This window comes from Erigeron canadensis, chromosome 7 (assembly GCF_010389155.1).
Source record: "Erigeron canadensis isolate Cc75 chromosome 7, C_canadensis_v1, whole genome shotgun sequence".
Lineage (NCBI taxonomy): Eukaryota > Viridiplantae > Streptophyta > Magnoliopsida > Asterales > Asteraceae > Erigeron > Erigeron canadensis.
The window spans coordinates 1,832,029-1,855,890 of record NC_057767.1 but is presented as its reverse complement, the minus strand read 5'-3'; the positions used below and the strand labels follow the sequence as shown (position 1 = coordinate 1,855,890).

At 34.4% G+C, this 23,862-nt stretch overlaps 3 protein-coding genes, 1 long non-coding RNA gene and 1 other non-coding gene across 6 annotated transcripts; all 5 read right to left on the bottom strand.

Moving 5' to 3' along the window:
- Positions 1-1,413: 1,413 nt before the first annotated feature.
- TRNAS-GCU lies at positions 1,414-1,495 on the bottom strand. Its single transcript has one exon. It is a non-coding gene; the product is annotated as a tRNA-Ser (tRNA).
- A 534-nt stretch (positions 1,496-2,029) lies between these two features.
- Positions 2,030-4,343, bottom strand: LOC122607109 (cation/calcium exchanger 4-like). Its single transcript, XM_043780025.1, has one exon. The coding sequence runs from the start codon at positions 4,112-4,114 to the stop codon at positions 2,273-2,275; it is 1,842 nt and encodes a 613-aa protein (XP_043635960.1). The 5' UTR covers positions 4,115-4,343; the 3' UTR covers positions 2,030-2,272.
- Positions 4,344-5,394: 1,051 nt separating this feature from the next.
- Positions 5,395-6,285, bottom strand: LOC122607148. The gene has a single exon (XM_043780071.1). It carries the CDS (start codon positions 6,283-6,285, stop codon positions 5,395-5,397), a length of 891 nt encoding a protein of 296 aa, XP_043636006.1.
- Positions 6,286-14,283: 7,998 nt separating this feature from the next.
- Positions 14,284-15,288, bottom strand: LOC122608513. Its single transcript, XR_006325236.1, has 2 exons — positions 15,057-15,288; positions 14,284-14,877 (listed from the first exon to the last, which is right to left on the bottom strand). It is a non-coding gene; the product is annotated as an uncharacterized LOC122608513 (long non-coding RNA).
- Positions 15,289-17,022: 1,734 nt separating this feature from the next.
- Positions 17,023-18,185, bottom strand: LOC122608421. 2 transcript variants are annotated; one of them, XM_043781528.1, is made up of 3 exons: positions 18,079-18,185; positions 17,944-18,009; positions 17,023-17,615 (listed from the first exon to the last, which is right to left on the bottom strand). In XM_043781528.1, exon 3 carries the CDS (start codon positions 17,611-17,613, stop codon positions 17,176-17,178), a length of 438 nt encoding a protein of 145 aa, XP_043637463.1. In that variant the 5' UTR covers positions 17,614-17,615; positions 17,944-18,009; positions 18,079-18,185; the 3' UTR covers positions 17,023-17,175. The 2 variants fall into 2 exon arrangements, with proteins under 2 accessions (XP_043637463.1, XP_043637462.1); XM_043781527.1 differs by having other exon boundaries at positions 17,944-18,185.
- Between the last annotated feature and the right edge of the window lie 5,677 nt (positions 18,186-23,862).

Here is a 23,862-nt window from a genome sequence, read left to right as displayed (position 1 = left end):
ATCACACAGGTTCAGAATGTACTAGGAGATGGAAACTGTGGATTTAGAGCGACGGCTGTTTGCATTGGTCGTCATCAAGATGATTGGCGTCAAATTCGTATGGATTTATTGGATGAGTTATTTGTGCATAATGCAAGATACACTGTAATTTTTAACAAAGAAGACGTACAATCACTTCAGTACATGCTGAATCACTTTGAAGAAGGATTTGCAGATCCACCATATTGGATGACTATGCCAGAGACTGGGTTACTCATTGCTTCAAGGTATAATGTGGTGGTTGTTTTTTTGAGCAAAGATGGGGAGACAACGTGTTTTCCGCTTTTTACTAGCCCACCAAGTTCACAACCACATGATATTTGTGTAATTGGACGAGTCAATCGTAATCATTTCGTGAGACTGGTGTTACAAGGAGATTTTCCGGTACCTCCTACGCATCCACAATGGTCTAGTCACGCATTTGGTCGGGCATGAGAAAATCCTTTTTTGGATAGACAAAATATGTACAACCAGATTAAATTCCCTAGACGTAATTCAGTAGGTGTGAGAACTTGTATTAATATTGATTAAGAAAATTATTAAAATATTTTATTATCTATGAGTATTATTTATATCTTCTAATATTATGTATCTTCTACTATTATGTATAATTATATAAGGTGCATGTTAATAATTTATTATATTTTTAGTCTTTTAATTGCAATAAAAAGTAAAATGTATGATATTATAAATAAAAATAATGAAATAAAATAAATACATATATATATATATATAAAGAAAAAAGTAATAAGACAACATGATTATTATATCAAAAATCAAATGAAAAAAGTAAACTAAAAATAAAAAAGCAACAAGACATCATGATTAGTATATCATGATTATTACAATTTTTTATAGCAAAAGTAAAAAGGAAAATACAATAAAAAAAAGAAAAACATCATGATTACCTAATTATTAATATTTTTATTAAAATAATGGTGTCTATATTGAAAAATATTTGTGTGGATAGCCATCCCCGTAGTAAATTCATTCATTCACAACATTATCTGCGTTTTAGCTTGTTAGAGCAAAATAGCAAATGAATGATTTTGGAAATTGAGTTTTGAGGTAATCTCCAAGACTGATCGAGCCAAATCAAACAAATCAAATAGGAGTCAATCAACACCAAAAGGAACATTAGGAAGAAACCAATGTCCCTAAGAATGTTTTATTCCTTTCATTTGAAAAACCAATAGGCCTAACCTTAAGCAAAACGCAAAGTAGTAGTAGTAATGTTATTTGATGATTATCTTTTTTCATCAGATCGAGTAGAAAGCTTTTAGCAATGTATGTAAAACAAAAGTAGTATAAACCCACCCAAAAAGGTTATATAAATCAAATTAAAACATTGAAAATAAAAATTAAAAAAATGAACGACGCCTGAGAGATTCGAACTCTCGCGGGGAAACCCCATGTACTTAGCAGGCACACGCCTTAACCACTCGGCCAAAGCGTCTTTGTGTTATCTTTCATGTTATGATATTATAAAATCATTTTCCCGTTAAAGATTATTAAGAGCTTTAACCCCATTAAAACTACAGTAATTGATATACCAATAATTCCCTTAAAATTTTCAAAGAGTTGATAGTTTTAAGGTTATATATGCCTTTACTTATTTACTAATTTACGTTATCCGTATTATATTTTTACAAAATATTATATTATGTTTAAACATGTAGTCTTTTGATATGTAATGCAACTCATATCATATCATACATACATAAATTTCAATGACTAAAGAGAGAAATGCTAAATACAACCCTTGCATAAAATAACTTGTACTTTCCATTTTAAAAGTCTACCCCCTAATTTTCATTATAAATGTACAAATAATTTACGCACATTAATTTTCATTATAAATGTACAAATAATTTACGCACATTAAACACAGCCCTTAAGGCTGTATTTAGCAAACCCCAAATAGTAATATGAAACTGGTATATAGATATGCATGACAACTTTCCAGAGACAACTGAACTGAACAGCAAGATACAACTATGCAAGAAACTTAAACAAACAACTCAAATTATGTCCCAAAAAGAGACTCGTAGCTTTGTAATTAACAGTAAAATTGATCATTACACTAACATCCGAAATTTTGAAACTACAATCTACACTAACAACTGTGCACTAGATATGGTAGCCGTGTGGTTGATCCTGAACATCATGTCATTTGCAGCTCAAAATTCACTCTTAAAACATTCACATACACATGCAATCTTTTGTTGGCATATTATTTAGTTAGGCCAAACAATGATATGATCCCCATTGCACTCGATAACCGTACTGATAGAAAAACCAAATAAAGAGCAACAAGACCTGTACCCAATATCCTATTAGGGCGCATGTCGTTTCTTAACAGAATAACAAGGGCCCACAGAAGTCCTAAAATGAGAAACCCCATTGTGTAGTAAAGGCTGTTATCTTGTGGAACGCTGTATGAGGCAGGTTTTACTGACCACGATCCAAGCAGCAACGAAATTCCCAAACCCATGAGTGTATTGAACATGGGGCCGGCATAGCATCCAGATAAGGCGATCTGGACACCATCCCCACCGTCCAACGCGAGTGCTATATTTGAAACTAAGTCACCCATAGAATTACCCCAAGCCAATACCGTTAATCCAAGAATTGAAGGATTCACTCTAAGAAACACACCGAATCCTACCAATAACGCAACAAGCTCGTTCGCAATCATGTAGAACCAAACAATACTCATAAGAAAGCCACCTAAAACCCATGGGAATAGGAACTTACTAGGCGGGTGGTCAGGTCTAGTGTGCATATATACAAGGATCCCGAGAGTGGACCCAACCAAAGCAGCAAGAATGTACACAATGACCTTGCTTTGAGAGCCCGAATCGTCTTGCGTGTTCCATAGGAATGCAAGAAGAAGTGGCGACAAGAGCGCACTTGAAACCGCATACGTTTTTGACCATGTTTCTTCCTCAACTAAAGGAATAGTTAACCTTCTGGGGATGGCCAATGGAAACTCCAATAGTGAACAGAGACTCCAAAAGGAGAACCATGGCTGATCAACCTCAATGGCGTCATCATGCCATCCCCATAAATGTCTTTCGTGTTCTTGAAACTTCATTTGGTTTGAATAAATCGCAACATTAGAAGCCCACATCCATTCGGGCAAAGAATTCCGCGACTGTGAACCATCAGATTCCGTTTCAACGTCAAGCAAGGAACCTTGAACCGAATCCTCATCTTGAGAAAATATGTTCACCCTAAGCGGAAGCAACGGAGTGACAGCATCTAATTTCAACCTCTGAACATGTTTCCTCACAATTTCATTCGCAGCAACAAAAACCGCATACACCACATATATAGACACAAATGCCACCGCAGCCACCACACTCACATTACCCACAACAAGAATCAACAAAAGAAACACTAACGTAAAAACAAAAAACCCAACATCCCTAACAAACGCCTTCTTATCAATCTGCACACCCTGATCAGCCACACAAATCGACACAATCCCAACAACAACACAAGTAACAAAAACCGCACCACCTAAAACACTATTCAACCCAACTTCACCCGTATCCTTCCCGACAAATGAAGCAATACTAGCAAAAACATCCGGAGCCCCGTTTCCAAGCGGAAGCAAAGTAACCCCAGCTACAGTCGGGGACAAATTCAACAAGCCCGAAAGCTTTTGCAACGACAAACAAAAGTAATCCGCCGCAGTATTACCCAACAAGTAAAACAAACCAACTAACCAAACAACTAAAACTATAGCACCAAATGCACCTTCATTGCAGCCACAATAATAAAACTTTAAATAATCAAAAAGCCCGTCTGACGAACAATGCGGGTTAGCTTTCAAAAACTCACAACTCGAAGCGTAACCGACATGGTTCGTTATTCCGGTACACGGTATATCCATTTCTAGGCTACTATTACTTACATTTGAGCTTAATTCATTCATAAACCTTCTGACCGTTGACTTTCGTTGACCATGATCAAAAACTTGATCAAATTTATTGTAAATTAGGGAAATTAACACTAGGGCAAATGCAGCATTGAGAATTTTACGGTATCGATACACGTGTCTATTCATTTTTATTTCTAATATTAATTTCACAATCGAAACCCTAGGGTTTCGATCGGAATTGTGAAATTAACTAAATTAGAAGAATATATGGATATAAATACAGATATAGATATGTAGATTTCTTACAGTGAGTGATCGGAAACGGAAGAAAAAAGATGCGTGTTTCGTTTTAGTTGATACTATGATGATGATGACACGGTGGGTTCTGTTTGTGTTTTCAGACAAAGTCACGAGTTCAAATAATCCCAGCCTTTGTTATATCTAATTTTCCTTTATAGCTGTACCACAAAACTTGATTTATCATTTTATCTGCCACAAGTATATGCATGACTGATTTGTTTTTTAATCGTGACTCGTGAATACGTATTCGAAATTAGGGGACACTTAACCGATAACGATCAACCTTGCACGTATTCTTGAGCTTGACTTGTAAAATATTAGCCATTACAGGTAATTCGGAGGAAAAAACTCACAGACTTGTCTCTTTAGAAAATCAAAGTCTAAACATATTATGAAAAGGAATGGAAAAAGTGAAAAAAGAATGAGAAACAATTCTCTTTTTTAGTTGCATTAAGATTTGAAATCAAATACGTAAAAATGCGAATCACTTCCATTATCATCTTTCTTATGAAAATGGTGAGAAATGATGAGAATCTGATCAAGTAATTTTTACTTTGTATTACTCAAGTTGAAATAATATTAACCATCGAATTAAAATCAATAAAACGATTTAAATATTATATGTGAATCTTTGACTATTGATTTTCTTTAAGATAGTTTCTAACTTGAACTTTTTTAAGTAAGAAACAAATTGACGAAATCTTTACCGGCGACTTACACTGCATTCTTTAGTTTTTTTTTTAAAGGATAAGAAAAGAAAAGAAAGGAAAACTTTAAATTTTTGTATTGTTGAGTTTATTTTAGATAAGAAAAGAAAAGGAATGATTGGAAAAGTAGAGGGTTTTTGGCTCCAATATTTTCTCTCCAAAAATGGTCTGATTTGGATGGAAAACAATACATCCAAGTGTTAAATTATCAATATATCCCTCTACCAAACTCTTTTATTTTAGGGTTTCACACTACTCGTATACTTTTTGGGTAAAGGGTTGTATCACCCCGGATGATTCTATATATTAACAAAAAGAATACAAAGATCAGGTGATATAGCAGAGTACCATATCAGCTAGTTGCCATATGCATAAGCAATAGCCAAAAAATATGATAGGGGTAACAAGTCCCCTCATACAATCACACCCTATCTAGCCTAAATTAGTTATAAACATTAATCAGCTAGAAGAATTAGTACTAAGTAGCGTCTTGGGTAATCTCCATACTACCATAGCTCGCTCGACCCTCGAATTATTCTTGAATCTAAAAGTCATCAGTTTAAATCTGATGGTTTCGATCACCACTTGTACCAACTCTTCTTTCGTTCGCTTCCTCTTTTTAAATAAGAGTGCATTTCTTTCTTGCCATATGAAGTACACCGATGCAGCAAGAGTTAACTTAGAAATCACACTAAATATAGAAGTCTTCTTAGAAAACGGAATCATATCCTGAATGATGTCTTCCCACACGGTCGATTGTTGATGAAGATCAGCCTTCATATTCACCTCGAACCATACCTCCTTGGCATAAGGGCATTCGAAAAAAAGATGAGAATGTGAATCTGATTGCAGCTCACATAATGGGCAGAGCAAAAGTGTTTGTTGCAGGTCCCAACGTCGTATCTTATCTTGGGTCTTGAGCTTTTTCATGATTGCAAGCCATAAGAGGAACGAATGTTTTGGGATGCAATGATTGAACCAAACCAAATGGTACCAGTCAACAATACCATCTCTTGGGTGAATATCCTCCCAAGCTGTACCTACATAAAAGTTTGTTAGTTTTCCAAGTCGATCCTTCCATTGTAGGACATCATGTTGGGACTCCACCAAAATGGGAGCCAAAGAGTTTGGGAAAAAGGAATTCCAAGTTGCAGGCCATTTCCAATTGCCATTCTCGGATATATCAGCCACCTTAGAAGTAAGACTAAAGCCCGCATTTGTAACCATTCTTGGCGTGACTCCATTAATTAATGGACAAAAATCATCCCACAAATCAAACCATGTAGAAGCTGAATGGCCATCTCCAAGTTTATAATAGAAGTGATTTCGGACCAATGGCCTAATTTCCATTAATTTCCGCCAACCCCATGACATACATCCCTTAGGTTGAACTTCCCATAAGCTTTTACCCTTGAGTTTATGCATATGGATCCACTTCACCCATAATGACTCCTTCAAACCAAAAGTCTCCAAATGTGATTAGTCATGAGTGCAATATTGAAATATTCAAGTCTTCGAATGCCTAAACCACCCTCATCTTTGGGCCTACAAACGACATCCCAGGCAACTTTAGCTTGACCCCGCTTCAATGTACCCTGACTCCATAAGAATCCCCTTAACAATTGTTCAATCTCGTTAATGACTCTAGCTGGAAAAATAAACATCGAGGACCAATAGACATGCATAGCAGACAGAACGGATTGGACTAACTGGAGGCGACCAACAAAGGAAAGAAATTTATTCTTCCAATTATTCACCTTATCATGAACAGTCTCCACCAACTCCTTACAATCTCTGTAGATGAGACGAGAAGAAACAAGTGGAACCCCAAGATATTTAACAGGAAGCTTACCTTCTTTAAAAGGAAGAACATTTAAAATCGCTATCTTTACATGGTTGAGAACATTACAAAAGTAGGCTGTGCTCTTAGGCAAACTTGGTGCCAAACCCGATAAATTCTTAAACTCCTCAAGTGCTTCCCAAATAATAATTGCAGATTCAACATTACCCCTCAGGAAGATGAAGAGATCATCAGCAAAACAGAGATTAATAATATTTAATTTACCACAGTGATGATGATATGAGAACCGATCTTCTTGAGCTACCTTTCTTTTTAGCATAAGGGTAAGTATTTCCATCACAAGAGTAAAAAGATAGGGGGATAACGGATCACCTTGTCTAAGTCCACGTTTTCCTTTAAAGTACCCATGTAAACACCCATTGATGCAAATAGAATAAGAGGTAGTAGTTACGCATTCAATTATCCAAGAAACCATTTTGTTGTGGAAGCCAAAATTAACAAGGATTACCTTTAAAAATTGCCAATCCACCGTGTCATAAGCCTTCTGAATGTCGACTTTAAAAGCACATCTAGGTGGTCCACGATCCAAATGATAATTATGCATGAGTTCTTGAGTTAAAAGAACATTATCTGAAATTCTTCTATCGGGTACAAAAGCTGATTGGTTAATGCTTACCAGATCAGCCAAACTATCCTTTATACGGTTTGTAATTATTTTACTGATACACTTGAACACAACATTACAGAGAGATATTGGACGAAAATCAGAAACATGAGAGGGAGAAAGAACCTTTGGAAGGAGAGTGATAATCGTGTGATTCACTTCTTTAAGAAGTTTTCCAGAATGAAAGAAATCCTTCACGGCAAGAACCACATCCTCGCCAACAATCGGCCAAGCTTTTTTGAAAAATGTTGCTTAGAAACCATCCGGACCTGGCACTTTATCATCCCCGATAGAGAAAATGGCTTTCTTGATTTCATCATTGCTAATGTCTCTAACCATATCAGCGGCTTGTTCATCAGAAAGTGTTTTCGTGAAAAGGTTTCCAGTATCCAAAGATGCAACTGAACTACTCATGCCCAGAAATTTTGTATAGTGATCTACAAAAGCTTTCTGGACGTCATTACCATCCAACCGAGAGCCACTCACATCAATAATAGAATCAATACGAGCTCTGGCAGCTCGACTTTTAACAACCTTGTGAAAGTAGGCTGTATTGGAGTCGCCCACCCTTAGCCAATTAATCTTTGCCTTTTGCTTTAGAAATCTTTCTTCATCTAAGATAGCTTCTTTGTAGGATCCAAGATAAATAGCAGCTTCCTCCCTAAGTTCAACATTACATGGGTCGCTATCAAGAGCTTTTTGTACTTTGTCTAGTTCATCACGCAACTTAGAAACTTTCCCATGAATATTTCCTTTATCAAAGAGAAGCTTCTTAAGAGGTTTTTTCAACTGTCTTAACCTCTTTACCAACCGAAACATGTGAACTCTAGGAACCTCAAGTTTCCAAGCATCCTCAACAATTGGAATGAACTTCTCATGATCCACTAGCAGATTTGTAAATTTAAAAGGTTTCTTTTTACATGCCGAGACCATAGGGATTCTAAGAACGGATGGTGAGTGATGAGAGGTGCGATAGGGTTGGAAGATAGCGTTGGCACCAGAAAACAAGTCAAAAAACTCCACATTAGCCATGATACGATCAATTTTCTTCAAGACACCATCCGGCCCATGTGGCTTTTGAGTCCAGGTGAAATGAAGCCCCGTTTTATTAACATCAGTGAGCCCAATGTTAACAATGCAATCTTTAAATTCCCGCATGGCAATGTCCATAAAAGACGTCCTAGAAGCCTTATCAGCTAACTAAAGAGCCGCATTGAAATCCCCTAGAATACACCATGGTGTGTTTTTGACAAAAACATTATGAGCAGATAGGTTCCTCCATAACTCCCGCCTCTCTAAGTAACTGTTATGAGCATATATAAAAGAACACAGAATCATCTTCGAATCAGCCTTGAAAAAAATTTGAGTATGAATAACCTGGTCACATTGTGCAACAACCATTAAATCCACTATATCGGGGTTCCACCCCAATATAATTCGAGAACCCTTATGACATAGGGACCCATTGGAGGTCCAATGCCAATTTGCAAAAACTTTAGAACATAAAGTATCTAAATTGCGGGAAACAATATGTGATTCCAACACAGCACAAACACAAAGACGATTATCCGTAATTACTTGACGAACCTCGAGTTGCTTGGGGGCCTGGTTCATACCCCGAATATTCCAAGATGCAATATTATACATCAGGAACAATAACAACGGGAGTGCTTGCCCCCTCATTCGGTTTTGCCATGTAGTCAGCCGTTTCGTCAAATATTGTTTCAACCTCCTCATCATCACTATCTTGAGCTAAGTCACGACTCTTAACATCCTTATCAATCTTTTTATTAGCAGCCTTTTTAACCCCTTTGTTCTCCTCTGATACATCATCCAAATCCGATGATAGAATATCATATGATTTTTTGACAGATACTTTCACATTTGGATGTGAAGTAGAGTCCTTATTTGTTCCAACATTACCATTACCCTTTTTATCTTTTGGTTGTTTCTGCCGATATACTAATTGGGGTTTAGGTTTCGTAAGCTTAAGACCTTCGACTTGTCTTGAATGTTTCTGATTTCTTGCTTTACCCCCTTTACCTCCCACTGGAATAAACCCATCCTCCTGTTTCTCCTCATTCTTCTTTTCATTCTGAACATTTACATTACATGGACATTGTTCATTTGTGTGACCAAAAACCTTGCAACCCGCACATCTAGGAGGACTCCATTCATATTCGATAGTAACAGTTTCTAGTGTATGCCCCTCTCCATTCATATGTGGAATTGCAATAACAACCTCCTTACATAGCTCCCTATCCGACTTAATTTCAATTAGAGCCCTGACATAACTATTACGACCCCAAGAGTCAAAGCACATGGTGCTTGTATACGTATCAAGCATGAATAGGTTCCCCACTTTTGTTGCCAACAAACTTAGGCCATCCTCCGTATAAGCAACAAGCGGTACATTGTGCATTTTCACCCAAAGAGGGACACTTGTAATATCCTGTTTTGTTAAAGATGCATTTGGAGTCCACACATTCAACAAAATAGGCACATATCGTATTAGCCAGGGTCCCTTTTCCAAGACTTGATTCATTCCCTCCTCAGTTTCAAACTTAAAAAAGAAAAATCCCGCTGAGTTCATCATACTTTTTCTAATACCAAATTTGGCCCATGTATTCTTTATATAGTTTTCAACAATAGGAAACGCAAGTCGATTGCCCAGGAAGTAACCATATAAAGTGTTTGTAAACCTATTGTTGACCTCCACCACCGTAGCGAGTGGAATGACAATATCCGCCCCCTCCACAGAATTATCAAATGAAAGAGAACGAAAATTAACCTTTCTTACATTTTTCTCGGATGTTAAAATCGCAGCATAAGATTTCGTCTGACCAGCATTGGATGACGAAGGGATAGCCTCTGCATTGCCCTGCCCTTCATCATTATCAGTTGCACCTTTATTCACGTTAGAGTTTGCCTCATCAATCTTCTCACAGTGTGTAGTTTGCTTGCTTTTAATTTCCCCATTATTACATTCAATTCCGTCACTTCCCTCACCATTTTGACCAGATTTAGTCTAAATTATAGGAATCTGCTTAGCATAGATAGATTGGACATTACGGGTCGGGTTTTTCCTACTTCCCATATTGCTATCAGCTCCATGCTTGTTTCCACCTTCATGCACATCAGCAGTCTCACTAACATCCTGTGACTTCCCCACTTTAATTTGTTGTTTACACGAGGGTTTTTGATTCGACATCAGAAAAATCAGATTTTTTTTATAACAACCCAGAAGGGGCTGATCAGAAACAATCAGAGATTAGAAAGATATGATTTAATTTAGAAATAGGAATCAAACAAACAATTAATCAGGGATTTAGATATTAGGGCTTGAAAAGAAAAAAAAAAGGGGAAGTCGCCATCTATCCTTGGTAGCACTTTTGTTTTGCCATAATTATCTTTTTGTCAAAATGTATTTATGAGGAAGTTCTACATGGCAAGAAGCTTTTGGAGGAGTAAAGGGCAAGATTCCCACGGTACTATTCCCACTACTCGTATACTTTTATTTGCAGCAACCCTGAAAATAGAGTCCTTTCAGTGACCGGTGCCAGAAAGGGCCTGGACAATTTGTAAGTACAATGCTTATTGTTGTTTATATTAAAATAAGGATATGCTAGTACCTATATGCCCCATTAGTTTACTGGGTTACCATCACTTTGGGTGAACTGTGAAGTTTTTTTTTTAATCCTATATGCATAATATCATCAGGTTGATCTGTATCCATGACATGACTCATGAAAATATTAGTTATTCTTGGATACGAGGACAAAATTGTAAAGTTATCAAAAAGTTTTTTTAATCTTTTGCCTTCAATCTAACTTAAAAATGTAATTAACACTTTCTTTTCTCTTGTTTTTTGTTAACTTGAGAATGTCTTTTAACTATGTAATTTCTTTTCTTATTTTTCTCTATCCAGTCTTATTATTTCTTTTCTTTTAAATATAATCTCGAGAATGCAGTGTTAGTGTATGTACATTATGTATAGGATTTAGTTAGAAGTTATGGGTTGATGATAAAATGGACATTATGACTTATGAGTTATGAACTCTCTAATGGAGGGAAAACAGCAAACGTTTATTTTTATTTACTATATATATATGTACAAGTGCATCAATGTAACAAAATCAAATAATTATTTGTAGTATGGCGATAAAAATACAAAAAAATTCCTGTATATCCCAGTTAAAAAAAAAAAAAAAATCACACTAAAAATCTTGATATGCATCTCTTCCTCCTTTCTTCATTTCATAAGATCTTGCAAATCCGTATAAGATTGACTCTTTCTTACATTATCAGTGTTTCTTACAGGACTATTTGGCATAGACCTTATCGGCGAATCCAATCCCCGCCGGATAATCAGCCTCATTGCAGCTATCAGCTGAACCGCAGAATTATGTGGAGATTCGGGTGACCTTGACTCTCCACAGAAGTCCATATGACGTTTCACGGCTTCTTTGGTGCTCATTAGTCTTTTGTTCCTTACCATTTCATCTTTCACAGCTTCTCCACATAATCCGCAAAGCCATTTACCATGATACGTCTCACGAGTACTTTGTATGTATGTCGGGGTACACTCCTCTATCAATCCGCAACAATCACACTTTGCAAATGTTACTTGCGTCGAATGAGTCATTGTAGTCAATGTTGAATTCAGCATTGTATCGGTTATTCGTTTAGTAGACATATCTGCAATTAGCAACACAATTATTGATTGTTAAATTTTCAGCCAAGGAGATACTAATTAAGTTAAGCATATGATGCAAATTTCATTGTGTCACACTTTATTTTGTTTATAACTTATGAATATAAAACACCAGTAATGCCAAAAGGAGCTAATTAACTTACCGATCCTTTTGAGTTTTGAGTTATGTATCGTTTTCAACTCTTCGTCTTCAAACTTAGATTCTTCAAGAAAATAAGTTGATAGAAATGTGATAGCAATGCACTTCAGATGAATCTGAATTGTAAAGAGAGTTTCTAACTTTTGTTGAGATCAAAAAAAGCAAATCACAAGAAACTTTGAAAGTCAATGTGTTAAAACTAGGAGTCAAGCAAGCAAAGAAACAGGCTGTTTTAAGAGAGAATAAGTGATGATAGTGGTTTTGTTAATTGGGAGGGACTTTATATATGAGGTGATTTGGAATTTGGAAATGGTAATACAAGCCACGTTGGCAAATTAAGTGTTCAATATAAATGATGATTTCAAAAGGAATGGAATGGAATGTGTGGCTATATAAAACAATTTAAAATTATAATTGCCAACTGTATGTACACATGTCTATAACTTGTGGTACAAATCTTACTAATTAAGAAACGAAGGATTAGCTTTATACTAATTTATCACCTCCATTTTCGTACTTGTGTATAAACTTCCAAGAACAAAATAAAATATTTGTAGTTTGTGTTAATATTTGAAGAATGCAACTTGACTTTTAATATAAAATGTAATCTAAAGCCGCCTAAAAGGTGTGTATAATTTAAAACACATTATCAAACCGACTTGATTAATATGTTTGTGTATATACCGAGTAAAGATGGTCAAACCGTATGAGATTAATTAATAGATGAATCTATGATGAATACATGATACATGTAATTAATAGTAAATGGTACTATGCAGTTTGTTATTTGGTATGGATGGAGATGACTAGGTCTCTGTTGTCACCATGGGCCGTATCAGGATGTGTTATGTACTTAAGCCTCTGTCTATAGAGCTTCTTGGAGGGGTTCTTTCAAATCAAGGCTTCTCCCAAAGAAGCCATAGGCACTATGATGTCTTGGGTGAGCTTCTTGGAGAAGAAGTTCTAGACGATATGAGGTAGGGACAAGGGTTGTAACCAATCAAAAAAAAAGTTTGTTCTTATAAAGTATTTAATTTTTTTTAACTGAGTTTTCCATAGGTTCAAAAATAATTTTTTTTTTATTTATTAATTTAAACATCTTCACTTGATATACCTATAGTAGTTTTAATGAAATTAGTTAAAATATACATCGCTCAACTCTTAATAAAACTACAATATACCCTTCTTATATCAATCATTATTACATTAATAATCACAACATTACCACCACCACCATCCCTCGTCTCTATCGTCGCCACGACTATCCGTCGTTGTTGTTGCCGTCACACCGCCACATCACGGGGACATTTTGTGATATATCACGATGGGTTGAAGAAAATGGTTTATAGACAGAGCTCTAAGAAGCTCTAAGAAACTTGGTGGTAGGGAATAAGCTCTAAGAAACTTGATTCTATAGGCATATATAGTTCGTGCATGATGAAGTTTGAAAATACCGACAAATCATTGGCAACCCTCTTAACTACATGTTGTTTTAATTGCATTGCCCGAAAAACTACACGTCTAAAAACCTAAATTATTATATGCACACCATTGATATCGTCTACATAATTGTAATGAAAAGTCTTGACCAGTGGCGGAAATCAATAAAACCAAAAGGGATTATCGTCTTTCAGAATTTTGGGATATAATTAGCAAATTATTTAATAATATTTTAAGGAAAAAAAAGTATTCTTAAGTGTATTTACCCTTCTTAAAAATTTAAAAAGATCGAATTTTGAAAAAATTTGACCCTACTTGTGATGATATTGTTCAAGTCGACAAAACCAATAAATGATTTTTTCATAACTTCAATCTAATTTTTTCGACCATCTTGATAGTTACTAGTTAGTGCCTTAGTGAGTTAGAGGTACTCACGACATAGTGAGGATGACCACAACTTCACGAATTATACTTGAAAAACTTTTACACCTATAAACCAATAACAAATGTCCATTTTTATTCAAAAACTAACTACAAATTCACAAATCCATTCAAGAGGATTGTAAAGGAGCATGAGAAAAACACGTTTATTTCATGTACAAAAATGCTTCACATTTATTTTATTTTATTATTCTTTTTAAAACGGCATGTTTTAGCCGCTTCAACATATATAAAACTATTCTTCATTTACATTTCATAACCCTTGTCTCCTCACTACTTTTATTTTTCTCATCATTTCATAAGTTGTTGCAAATCCGTATAAGATTGACTCCCTCTTACGTTATCAGTATTTCTTACAGGACTATTTGGCATAGACCTTATCGGCGAATCCAAACCACGCCGGATAATCTGCCTCATTGCAGCTATCAAATGGACCGCGGAATTATGTGGTGGTTGTGGTGACCTTGACTCTTGACAAAAGTCCATATGACGTGTCACGGCCTCTTTGGTGCTCATTAATCTTTTGTTCCTTACCATTTCATCTTTCACAGCTTCTCCACATAATCCGCATAGCCAGTTACCGTTATACGTGTCACGAGTACTTTGTATGTATGTCGGGGTACACTCCTCTATCAATCCGCAACAATCGCACTTTGCAAATACTACTAATTCCGTCATATGATCTGTTATATTCGATGTTGGCATCACCATTGTATTATTAGTTATTAGTTTAGTAGACATATCTGCGAAAACCAACATTATAACAAATCAATGAGTTCCAAAATCTTGAATAAATATTTTGTATCAAAGAATACGATAAGTATGAAAAAAGAGTCAACTTTTGACTTGGCTTTTTGAAATGACTCCAAAAACTCATAATCGGCCCTTGTATCGATAATTCTATCCAAAATAAGTAACTTACCGGTATAAGTAATGAATTTTGATCAAGCAACCGAAAAACTCGTGCACGTACAACTATTATCGTTGATCCTTCTAAGTTATGTATCGTTTTCTACTCTTCGTCTTCAAACTTTCTTTATGGAAAAAAAAAATAATAATAAAAAAAAGAGTTATTTAAGAAAACACAGGCTGTTTAAGAAAGAAATTAAGGAATGAAATGTGAAGTGATAGTGGTTTTGTTGGGAGGGGCTTATATATATATGTATGAATGAATGAAAGGTTAGAAGACTGAAATGGGAATAGAATCCACGTTTAGCCGCGAGGTGATAATAAAGTAGTCGAAATGATTTCAAACGGAATGTGTGGCTTCATAAACAAATAAACAATAATTTTATGATTTGCCAGTTGTATGTACACATGTCTATAAACTTATGGTAAGTCTAGCTTTAATTATTAAACAACGATATAAACCGATAAATGAATTATTATTATTATTTTTTTAATCTAATTTTTTGTTTTTACTTAAATGTAACAACTTAATAAGTTTTTTTTTTTTTTTCTATGTCTATTCCAGTCATTTTCTTGGTCATTCTCATAATACTTTTTAAAAACAGAATTCAAACGTAAAATTAATTATGACAACATTTTTCTTGTCACTAGGATGGTTAAAAAGGATATACTCGTACTATAGACTAATTAATTTATGATCACCGCACGGCTAAACGTCACATTATTATTCTTGTGTAACTCGTAGTAAAAAATACTCGTAATAATTTAATTGTAGTTGTATCGTATTGATGTTTAAAGAAAAGGTGATCTCAAACCGACTAGCTAGGACGTATGATTAATTTAAAACACATTATCAAACCGTCTCAATTAAGGAACTTGACAAATATAGTACTCGTAATAGTAATACGTTTGTCTATGGCGAGTAGAGATGGTCAAATAAGCGTGTGAGATGAGCCTCTAATGAATATGCGATCCTGAAGTCAATGGAAACGAAAAGATTGACATGACATGACATGACATACATAAATAATTGAATGTCATATTTCAACTCTTGAGAGTGTACATGGTTCGTTTTCCATACATTGTTAGTCAGAAATTTTTTTTGTTGCTAAATCTTACATATTTCAAAATTTTATGCATTTTTCAAGATAATTCTTGTGGTTAGTGAAATTGGATGGATGTGAAAGAAGCTTTGGCAAAGAATTTTGGATAGATCTGCTTTGGCAAAGAAACTAGTGCCCCTCGACCATATGAGTTGAAACTAGGGTTGTGCACAGGTCAAAACCCGGCCCGACCCATACAAACTCGTCACCCGACAAAGCAACAAAATCAAACACATTGCCATTAAGACGAGTCGGTTCGTGTCAGGTTTGTGCAGGTTCGGTTCGATTCTCGAGTTTAAGGTTTTTTTTGTTCTTCACTTGTCAAAACCCGGCCGACACAGTCCGACCTGGCCCGAAACCCTGTGGAGCAACAAATCAAACCCATGGGCCGTATCGTTACTCTTATAGGTCGGGTTCAGACGGGTCTGGGCCGGGTCACAGTTTTCCGGGTCATATGCTCATCCCTAGTTGAAACAAAACCTTATCACGACTCATTAGAATGGAACCACGGTGTCCGTTTGTTAGACAAAATGGAGAAGCCTTTGGGATGAAATTCTCAAATGCACGTATAATGACTGCAAATGCGATGAAAGGAAAAAGAAAAAAAAGGTGGTGCTAATTCTTCACGGGCTTGGACAATTACATTTTTGTGATCAAGACTCAAATTCTAGCCATCGAGTCGTGCATCTAGCCTTGGGAATGCACAACGAAAGGTTCATAAATTGATATAACATGTTTATTTAATTTATTGTGAATAGGTATAGCCTGAATATCTGTATATCATACAAAGCCAAATTTGCTAGTAAAAAAGAAAAAAAAAAAACTGCTACGGGACGGACAAAACACATTGACTTCCTGTACAAATGTATCAACATATGCCCAAAATTTGGTACTATTCAGTATGTAACAAACAAATTAGTATACTTTTTATATCCTATTTACATATATCAAATTTAATTTTTCATGTACCCAAAGCTTAACAAAATAATCAAGAGATGTCACATTCTGCATTTGCATTTTTTTTTAGCATCATTCCATAAGTTGTTGCAAATCTGTATACGATCGACTAAGTCTAACATTATTGTTAGTATTTCGTATCGGACTATTAGGCAAAGACTTAATGGGCGAATCCAAACTCCGCCTAAGAATTTGTCTCATTGCAGCGATCAGATGAACCGTTGGATTCCGTGGTGGTTCAGGTGATCTAGACTCGCTACAAAAGTCCATATGACGTGTCATGGCTTCTTTTATGCTAATCAACACTTTACTCCTTGCCATTTCATCTTTTATTGCTTCTCCACACAACCCGCAAATCCAATTGCCATTGTACCTTTCACGAATGTTGTTTATGTATGTTGGTGTGCACTCCTCGGTCAACCCACAACAATCACACTTTGCGAACTGTACTTCTGTTGTCATATTCGTTGCCGGCATTATCATTGCATCGCTCATAGCCATAGTAGACATGTCTACAATGAATGACACAATTAATTTGTATCCTATTACAGAGATTTGATTAAAAAATGTGCAATCAGATATTTAGATTTTGTTCAAAGTGCGACTAAATAACATGATAATGTTACTTGGTCACACTTCGAGTATTATTTACTTTGGATTATAAATCTAAAACCCTTTCATCATATATTTGAAAAACTTATAAATGAGTAAAATTTGAGGTAATTTAAAAAATGTAGAGTAACATTCGTTAGAAAAAAAAAAAAAAAAACTCATGTATCATAGACGACCTTTGAACACGAATTAGACTCAATATTGTAACGATTACAAGCTATAAATTACCTTTAGATGATCAAGCAATAAAGCACCTTGTGTATATCTTCAACTCTTCGACTTGGAGCTTGGATTCTTCATGAAAAAATGACAAAGAAATATTAGACATTTTAGATGAAGATGAATAGTAGAATGAATTCTCACCTTTTTTGTAGTTGAGATCGATATCAAATGTCAACTTAATAGTAGTAAGTAAACGTATTTAAACTAGAATAAGAGGATGGTTTTTGTTGGAAGGAAGAAATTAATCACATCACACTTATTATAAATGCCAAGTTAGAAGAAGTTGAAAATGGGACTATATAATCCACGTCGGAAAAGTTGTTAAATGGTTTCAAACGGACTGGTAGGTCGTGATTAATAAACAATAATATGAGTTGGCCAGCTGTGTGTACACTTGTCAATAACTTCTAGTAACAACTTTTATTTAGTTAATAAAATAAAATTAGGATTAATTTACATTGATATTGTCACCATAAATGATAAACGTGACATTAACTCTTAGATATTTTTCTCACAAGAAATAAACGCCATAGGGTAGGTCGGAATGCTTGACAATTACTTACTTGAGGAATTTATAGTAGGATGTTGGTTGGAAAAAAAATATTTTAAGTTACACATCTCCAATACTAAAAAACTAAATTTATAGTGATGCTGCATTATGTTATATGATTATTTTATAAGCTACAATGTTGTATATATATACTTATTTTTCAACATTTATATGTTCATAGTATTTATGTTTGAACCATTTAGTTGATTGATAAAATTGTGTAGGTGAAGGGAATATTACTCTTGCAAAAAATAAAAATAAAATTCAATATTAAAAGATAACAATACACTAAATTATAAGTACATTGATAGCCACTAAGTTAATTCCACGTGTACATAGACGACGTGCACCAACTCAAGCCATTGACAAGCTTTTCCATGTTTTCCTATCTCTAACAATACTTAATTGCTAATGTGACATCTTTTAAAACTAATTCAACTTTGTTTTCCCGTATTTTAGATCAATAATGCAATACAATATTTTGTCATAGATAAAGCAATCGTCATCAAAATAGTTCGGCAATAAATATAAAATTGACTTTATTTGCATTTATATATTATTAGAGTAGCTTTTACACTTCATAGATCTATTATCTATGTCATTCATTTTCATATGACACGTACATATTTAAAGTTATACTTTAAAAGCATACACAATAATAATTAGTTTTAATGACTTTTTTTTTACCACATAATTATTACATTATCTTTAACCTAGGAAAAAGCTATTATTCTAATAATAAAACTTTTTCAATAACTTTTTTTACCACTAAAAAGGGAAAAAAACTTTTGCTCAAAAGGTTGAAGTTTCTCAACCTATTGATCAAATAAGTCATTTAACTCAATAATATCAACTTTTTATAAAGACTTTTTTATTTAAAATAACTCTTTCATCAAACACCTTTCCAGATGTCCTAAGTAAGTATGCAAACAGAGTTATTAAGTTGTGGTTTTATAAAGATTATTATTATTAGGATGGTTTGTTAGGAATTATCATTTTTCATATTATAGTTCAAAAGAAAAATAAAAAAATTTAAAAGTAGAATATTTAAAGATGGCCAAATGATTATCATGTTAGACCTTTTATAAAAGGTTTTCGGTTTGAATCATGCATACTAGCTACAATTTTGAAGGCTGTCACGAAAAAGTTGTTCAAACATAGTCACGAAATATTTTTGTTATATGTCGTTTTGGAGGAAAAAATATCTATAAACTGGCATGGGGACTTAGGCATATGATAAAGTGGATGACCGTCCGAAATCTGATTTTTTAGAGGCCTATATTTTCAATTTTTATATATACATATATGTGTGAAAGTTATAATTTATATATGTCGTCTATACCTTGATTAATAAACTATTAGCATTTGGATTGGTAGTTAAGACGTTAGGTACAAACATATTTTGGTTTTTAGCTAGGTCCACAAGGTCAAATTCATTATTTTTAGCTTAGGGGTTTTTCTTCAAGTTTGTCTTAGACCCAAATTTTCTTAGAGCCGATCTTGTACACTGGTCTTTCCGGCCCGAACAACATGAAAGTTGTTATATAAACGGATTAAATACATTCATATGAACTATGGGTCGCTTAAATTTACCTATCAAATCCTTTTCAGGTGATACTAAAATAATTCGTAATTCATGATTCACATGTTTCTAACAATATTTATTATAATAATTCTGTTTGTCTATATGAATTAATCAATAAACAAAAACATGTCATACATCGAAGCAATATATTCATTTATTTGGATTTGGACTTTGGGTTTATACAACATCGCTAACTACTCCCACGTGATGAAAATGAATTACGGAGTATATATGTACACATTGTTAGGTTGTCCAATTCAATAAAAAAGATTATACTATACAATAACAATGTATGTTTGTTGATTTACTAGCGGGATACTACACTGTTTTAAGAAAGAAGTGAGTATATATAATTATAGCCACCATAAATCTTAAATCTTTTAAACGTTGATACGAGAAATAGGCTTTAATCATGTTGAATATGTATCAACCATTCTAAGCTGAAACCGGATAATATGCATTGGTTTAATGTTTGAAATGCAGTTATGACTTATGCATCACTTATACAAATATGTAATATGTATTTAAAATTTTTGTTTTTTTTAACAGGATATATAAGGAGGCAATATCATTCACAAGAACATAAAGCATGGTTGACCAATTCCGGTATCCATTTGCACCATCTCACCACCCTTTGAATTAAAAGTGAGCTTGAAATGCGACATAAAGTTTCAAGTAAAATTCACCTTTTACAAAAATAAATAGTGAGCTCAAATCCTTTTTCAAGTTTTTCATCCCATATATCTTCTCCAGCCCGCAGTTTAACACCTTTTATTCAATTTTGGTTAATGTATGAATATAAATTTGTTGAGGTAGCGAAACATCTTAAAATCTTACTCGAAGATCAATTTCTAACTTTTATTACATAAGAGAAATATCAAATTGAAAAGTTTTAGGTTAGCATCGGCTAGGCACTCAAGGGCCATATTTTATTTTTGTTTGATGGCCCGTTACATACATCCCAATGGTAATCCAGTTATGTTAATGGCTAAACACTTCTGTTGAAAATATAGACTTATATTTCCTCAACCCATTGGACCAAATGTGGGCCAGTGCTTTAAGTAGCCTTTTAGTTTTAGTTACCCAACAAACCAAATGAAGTCGACTAGCAAGTATCACAATTAGAACTCATCCAAAATAAGCTACGAATTAACTCGTGTCTCCAACTCTATCCTTGTCATATGTTTCTACCAAAAGCTCGACTGTTTCACTTTCTTAGGTGTAATTAGATTGAACCATAAGATTGTTGCTTTTTTTTATTTTTGACTTTAGCATTCTATTGTAAATATCAAAATATTTCGTAATCAAAACAGGGATTCAAGATCTCAAACATGGCCATAAAATTATATATGTTGGATATAAACCCAAATGGCCAAATCCCTCGAGATAAACCTGATATATTAATTTATAAGGTTATGGGCTGCTTTATATATCCTCAATTGATTTTGTAGTGGAAGCATATTATGTCCATATTGGACTTGCTACTAGTTTGGTTGGATTGAGAAGAAGGCCCAAGGCGGAATTGAGTTTCATTTGAGAACAGAATTGTTGAGTATACTTTTCACAAGACATGGGGAAAAAAAATCGGTTCTTAAAAACCGATCTGAATTATCTAAGAACCGGAACCGATTGGAACCGGTACCGATTCCACTTTTGGATCCAAAAATCACTTTCTTACCGGTTCCAATCGGATTCAAACCGAAAAAACATGGTCAAACGTTGACTAAGAACCGGTTTTGGTTCCGGTTCTGAACCGGTTTCATCGGTTCCAATCCAATGCCCACCTCTGCTTTTCACTAATTATAGCGAAACTCATATATTTTATATTGGGCTAAAAATGATCCTAACAATTTGTCAATCCTCATAATCCCACATTTTGCTAGAGGTGCACAAAAAAACCGGTTAACCTAACCGGTTATTAAAAAAACCGGTTACTAACCGGTTATTACTGTACCGGTTATAGGTTATTATTAACCGTAGGTTAGTAACCGATCATGGATTTCAAAACAATAATTGATTATTAACCGGTTAACCGATAACCGGTTTTTTTAAAGTAAAAATAACCTATAACCGGTTAACCTATATATTATTATGCTTTTGCTGTGTTCTGTTTCTGTCTTGTTGTGTTCTGTTTCTGTTTGAAAATCAAGCCGGTTTGTAGTTTCTGTTGTGTTTGTGATCCAGCTAATGTTGTTGTTGCTCCTGTTTCGGTTGAGTTGTTGCTTTTGCTTGCTTGCTGCTCCTGTTTCGGTTGTGTTTGTAATGCTTGCTTGCTGTGTTCTGTTTCTGCTCCAAGCAACTCTAAGCAGGCAACTCTAAGCAGCTAGAGTTGATGGATTCGATCAAATATAAAGAGACTATTATCACAAGTCATTTAATGTGTTCACATTAGTAAGAATTAATTAGCAGCTCAAGTATGCAAGTGTTGTTGTGAGACCGGTTAAAAAAAACCGGAAATAGGTTAACCGAGATCGGTTAACCGGTTATTATTAACCGAAACCGATTACATCGGTTATAATTTTTTAGAACCCAAACCGGTTATTCACTAGTACCGGTTAACCAAAATCGTTTTTTTTTATAAAAAAAATAACCGGTTTCGGTTACTAAAAAAAATAACCGAAACCGGTTAACTGGTATTTGCACCTCTACATTTTGCCAATTGCCATGCGACTTTAGTTTTTACTTTTGTTTTCGATATCTTAGGCTATCTTTTATAATACTTGATTCGAGTCTTCAAACCCTAAACTCACAGTGGCAAATCACATGTTTTTGAAATAAATAAAATCTGTCCAAACTAGTAAACATAACCTAACTATTCCGGTTTTACAAGTAACTAGTTTGAAAAAACAACAAATCATTATGGACAATTTGGATATACTTTTACTGACAAATGTGTCATCCACATTTCTACTCTACAACAACAAAAACAATATCTAATCTCTACATAAGTGCGGTATGAACGGGGTGAGATTTAAACAGTCTTTTAAAACCAATAAACATGAAAGAATTTGAAAATAGGTTCAAATGTTGCAGTTCAACCATTTTGGTAAAAAGATTTTTATAGTAGTTTTTTAGTTGGACGCAATTTATAAATGACAAAGATTAAGATTGTTTTTAATTTAGTCATCAGCTACTTTAACTCAGAATTCTTAAGTTACGAAAGTAAATTCATATATAAATTTGTACGTTACGCTCTTGCCTACATGCCTTAGAATTATCGTTATCCAAACCAAAGACATGGTACATGCAATATAAATTTATGAATTGATGTAAAGTTAGGTTATGGATAACAATATATCATTGAACACACCCTTAGAAAATTAACAAAACAGGTTAGACGTATAGTAGCTTTGGTTATCGAATAACAATATATCCTTGAACACACTCTTAGAAAACAAAATTGGTTATAGCCTAGTTTCGACATACATCAATATCAAATCCCATATGTTATAGCAGCCAATGCTACGAGTCTACGACCCACATGAATATGAACTAATTTACCTAATTACAGATGCCAATTACGGTATATAAAGTCTGATGTAGCATCATTTTCACATAATGTACTATGCTCAAACATATATACCATTAAAGTTGAACAAAATGCATGCTCATATACAGTTTAACCACTTTGTTTGATTGTGCATATTTAGCAATTTATGATAATTCTGTCTTCATTAGAAAATATTCCTGGGCCTCCATTCTATGGATGGATATTTAAAAGGCCCGTTAAGTTTAAAGGGCCTCCATTCTATATAAATGTCTAATGATCCACAAGAAAGTACCATTAATT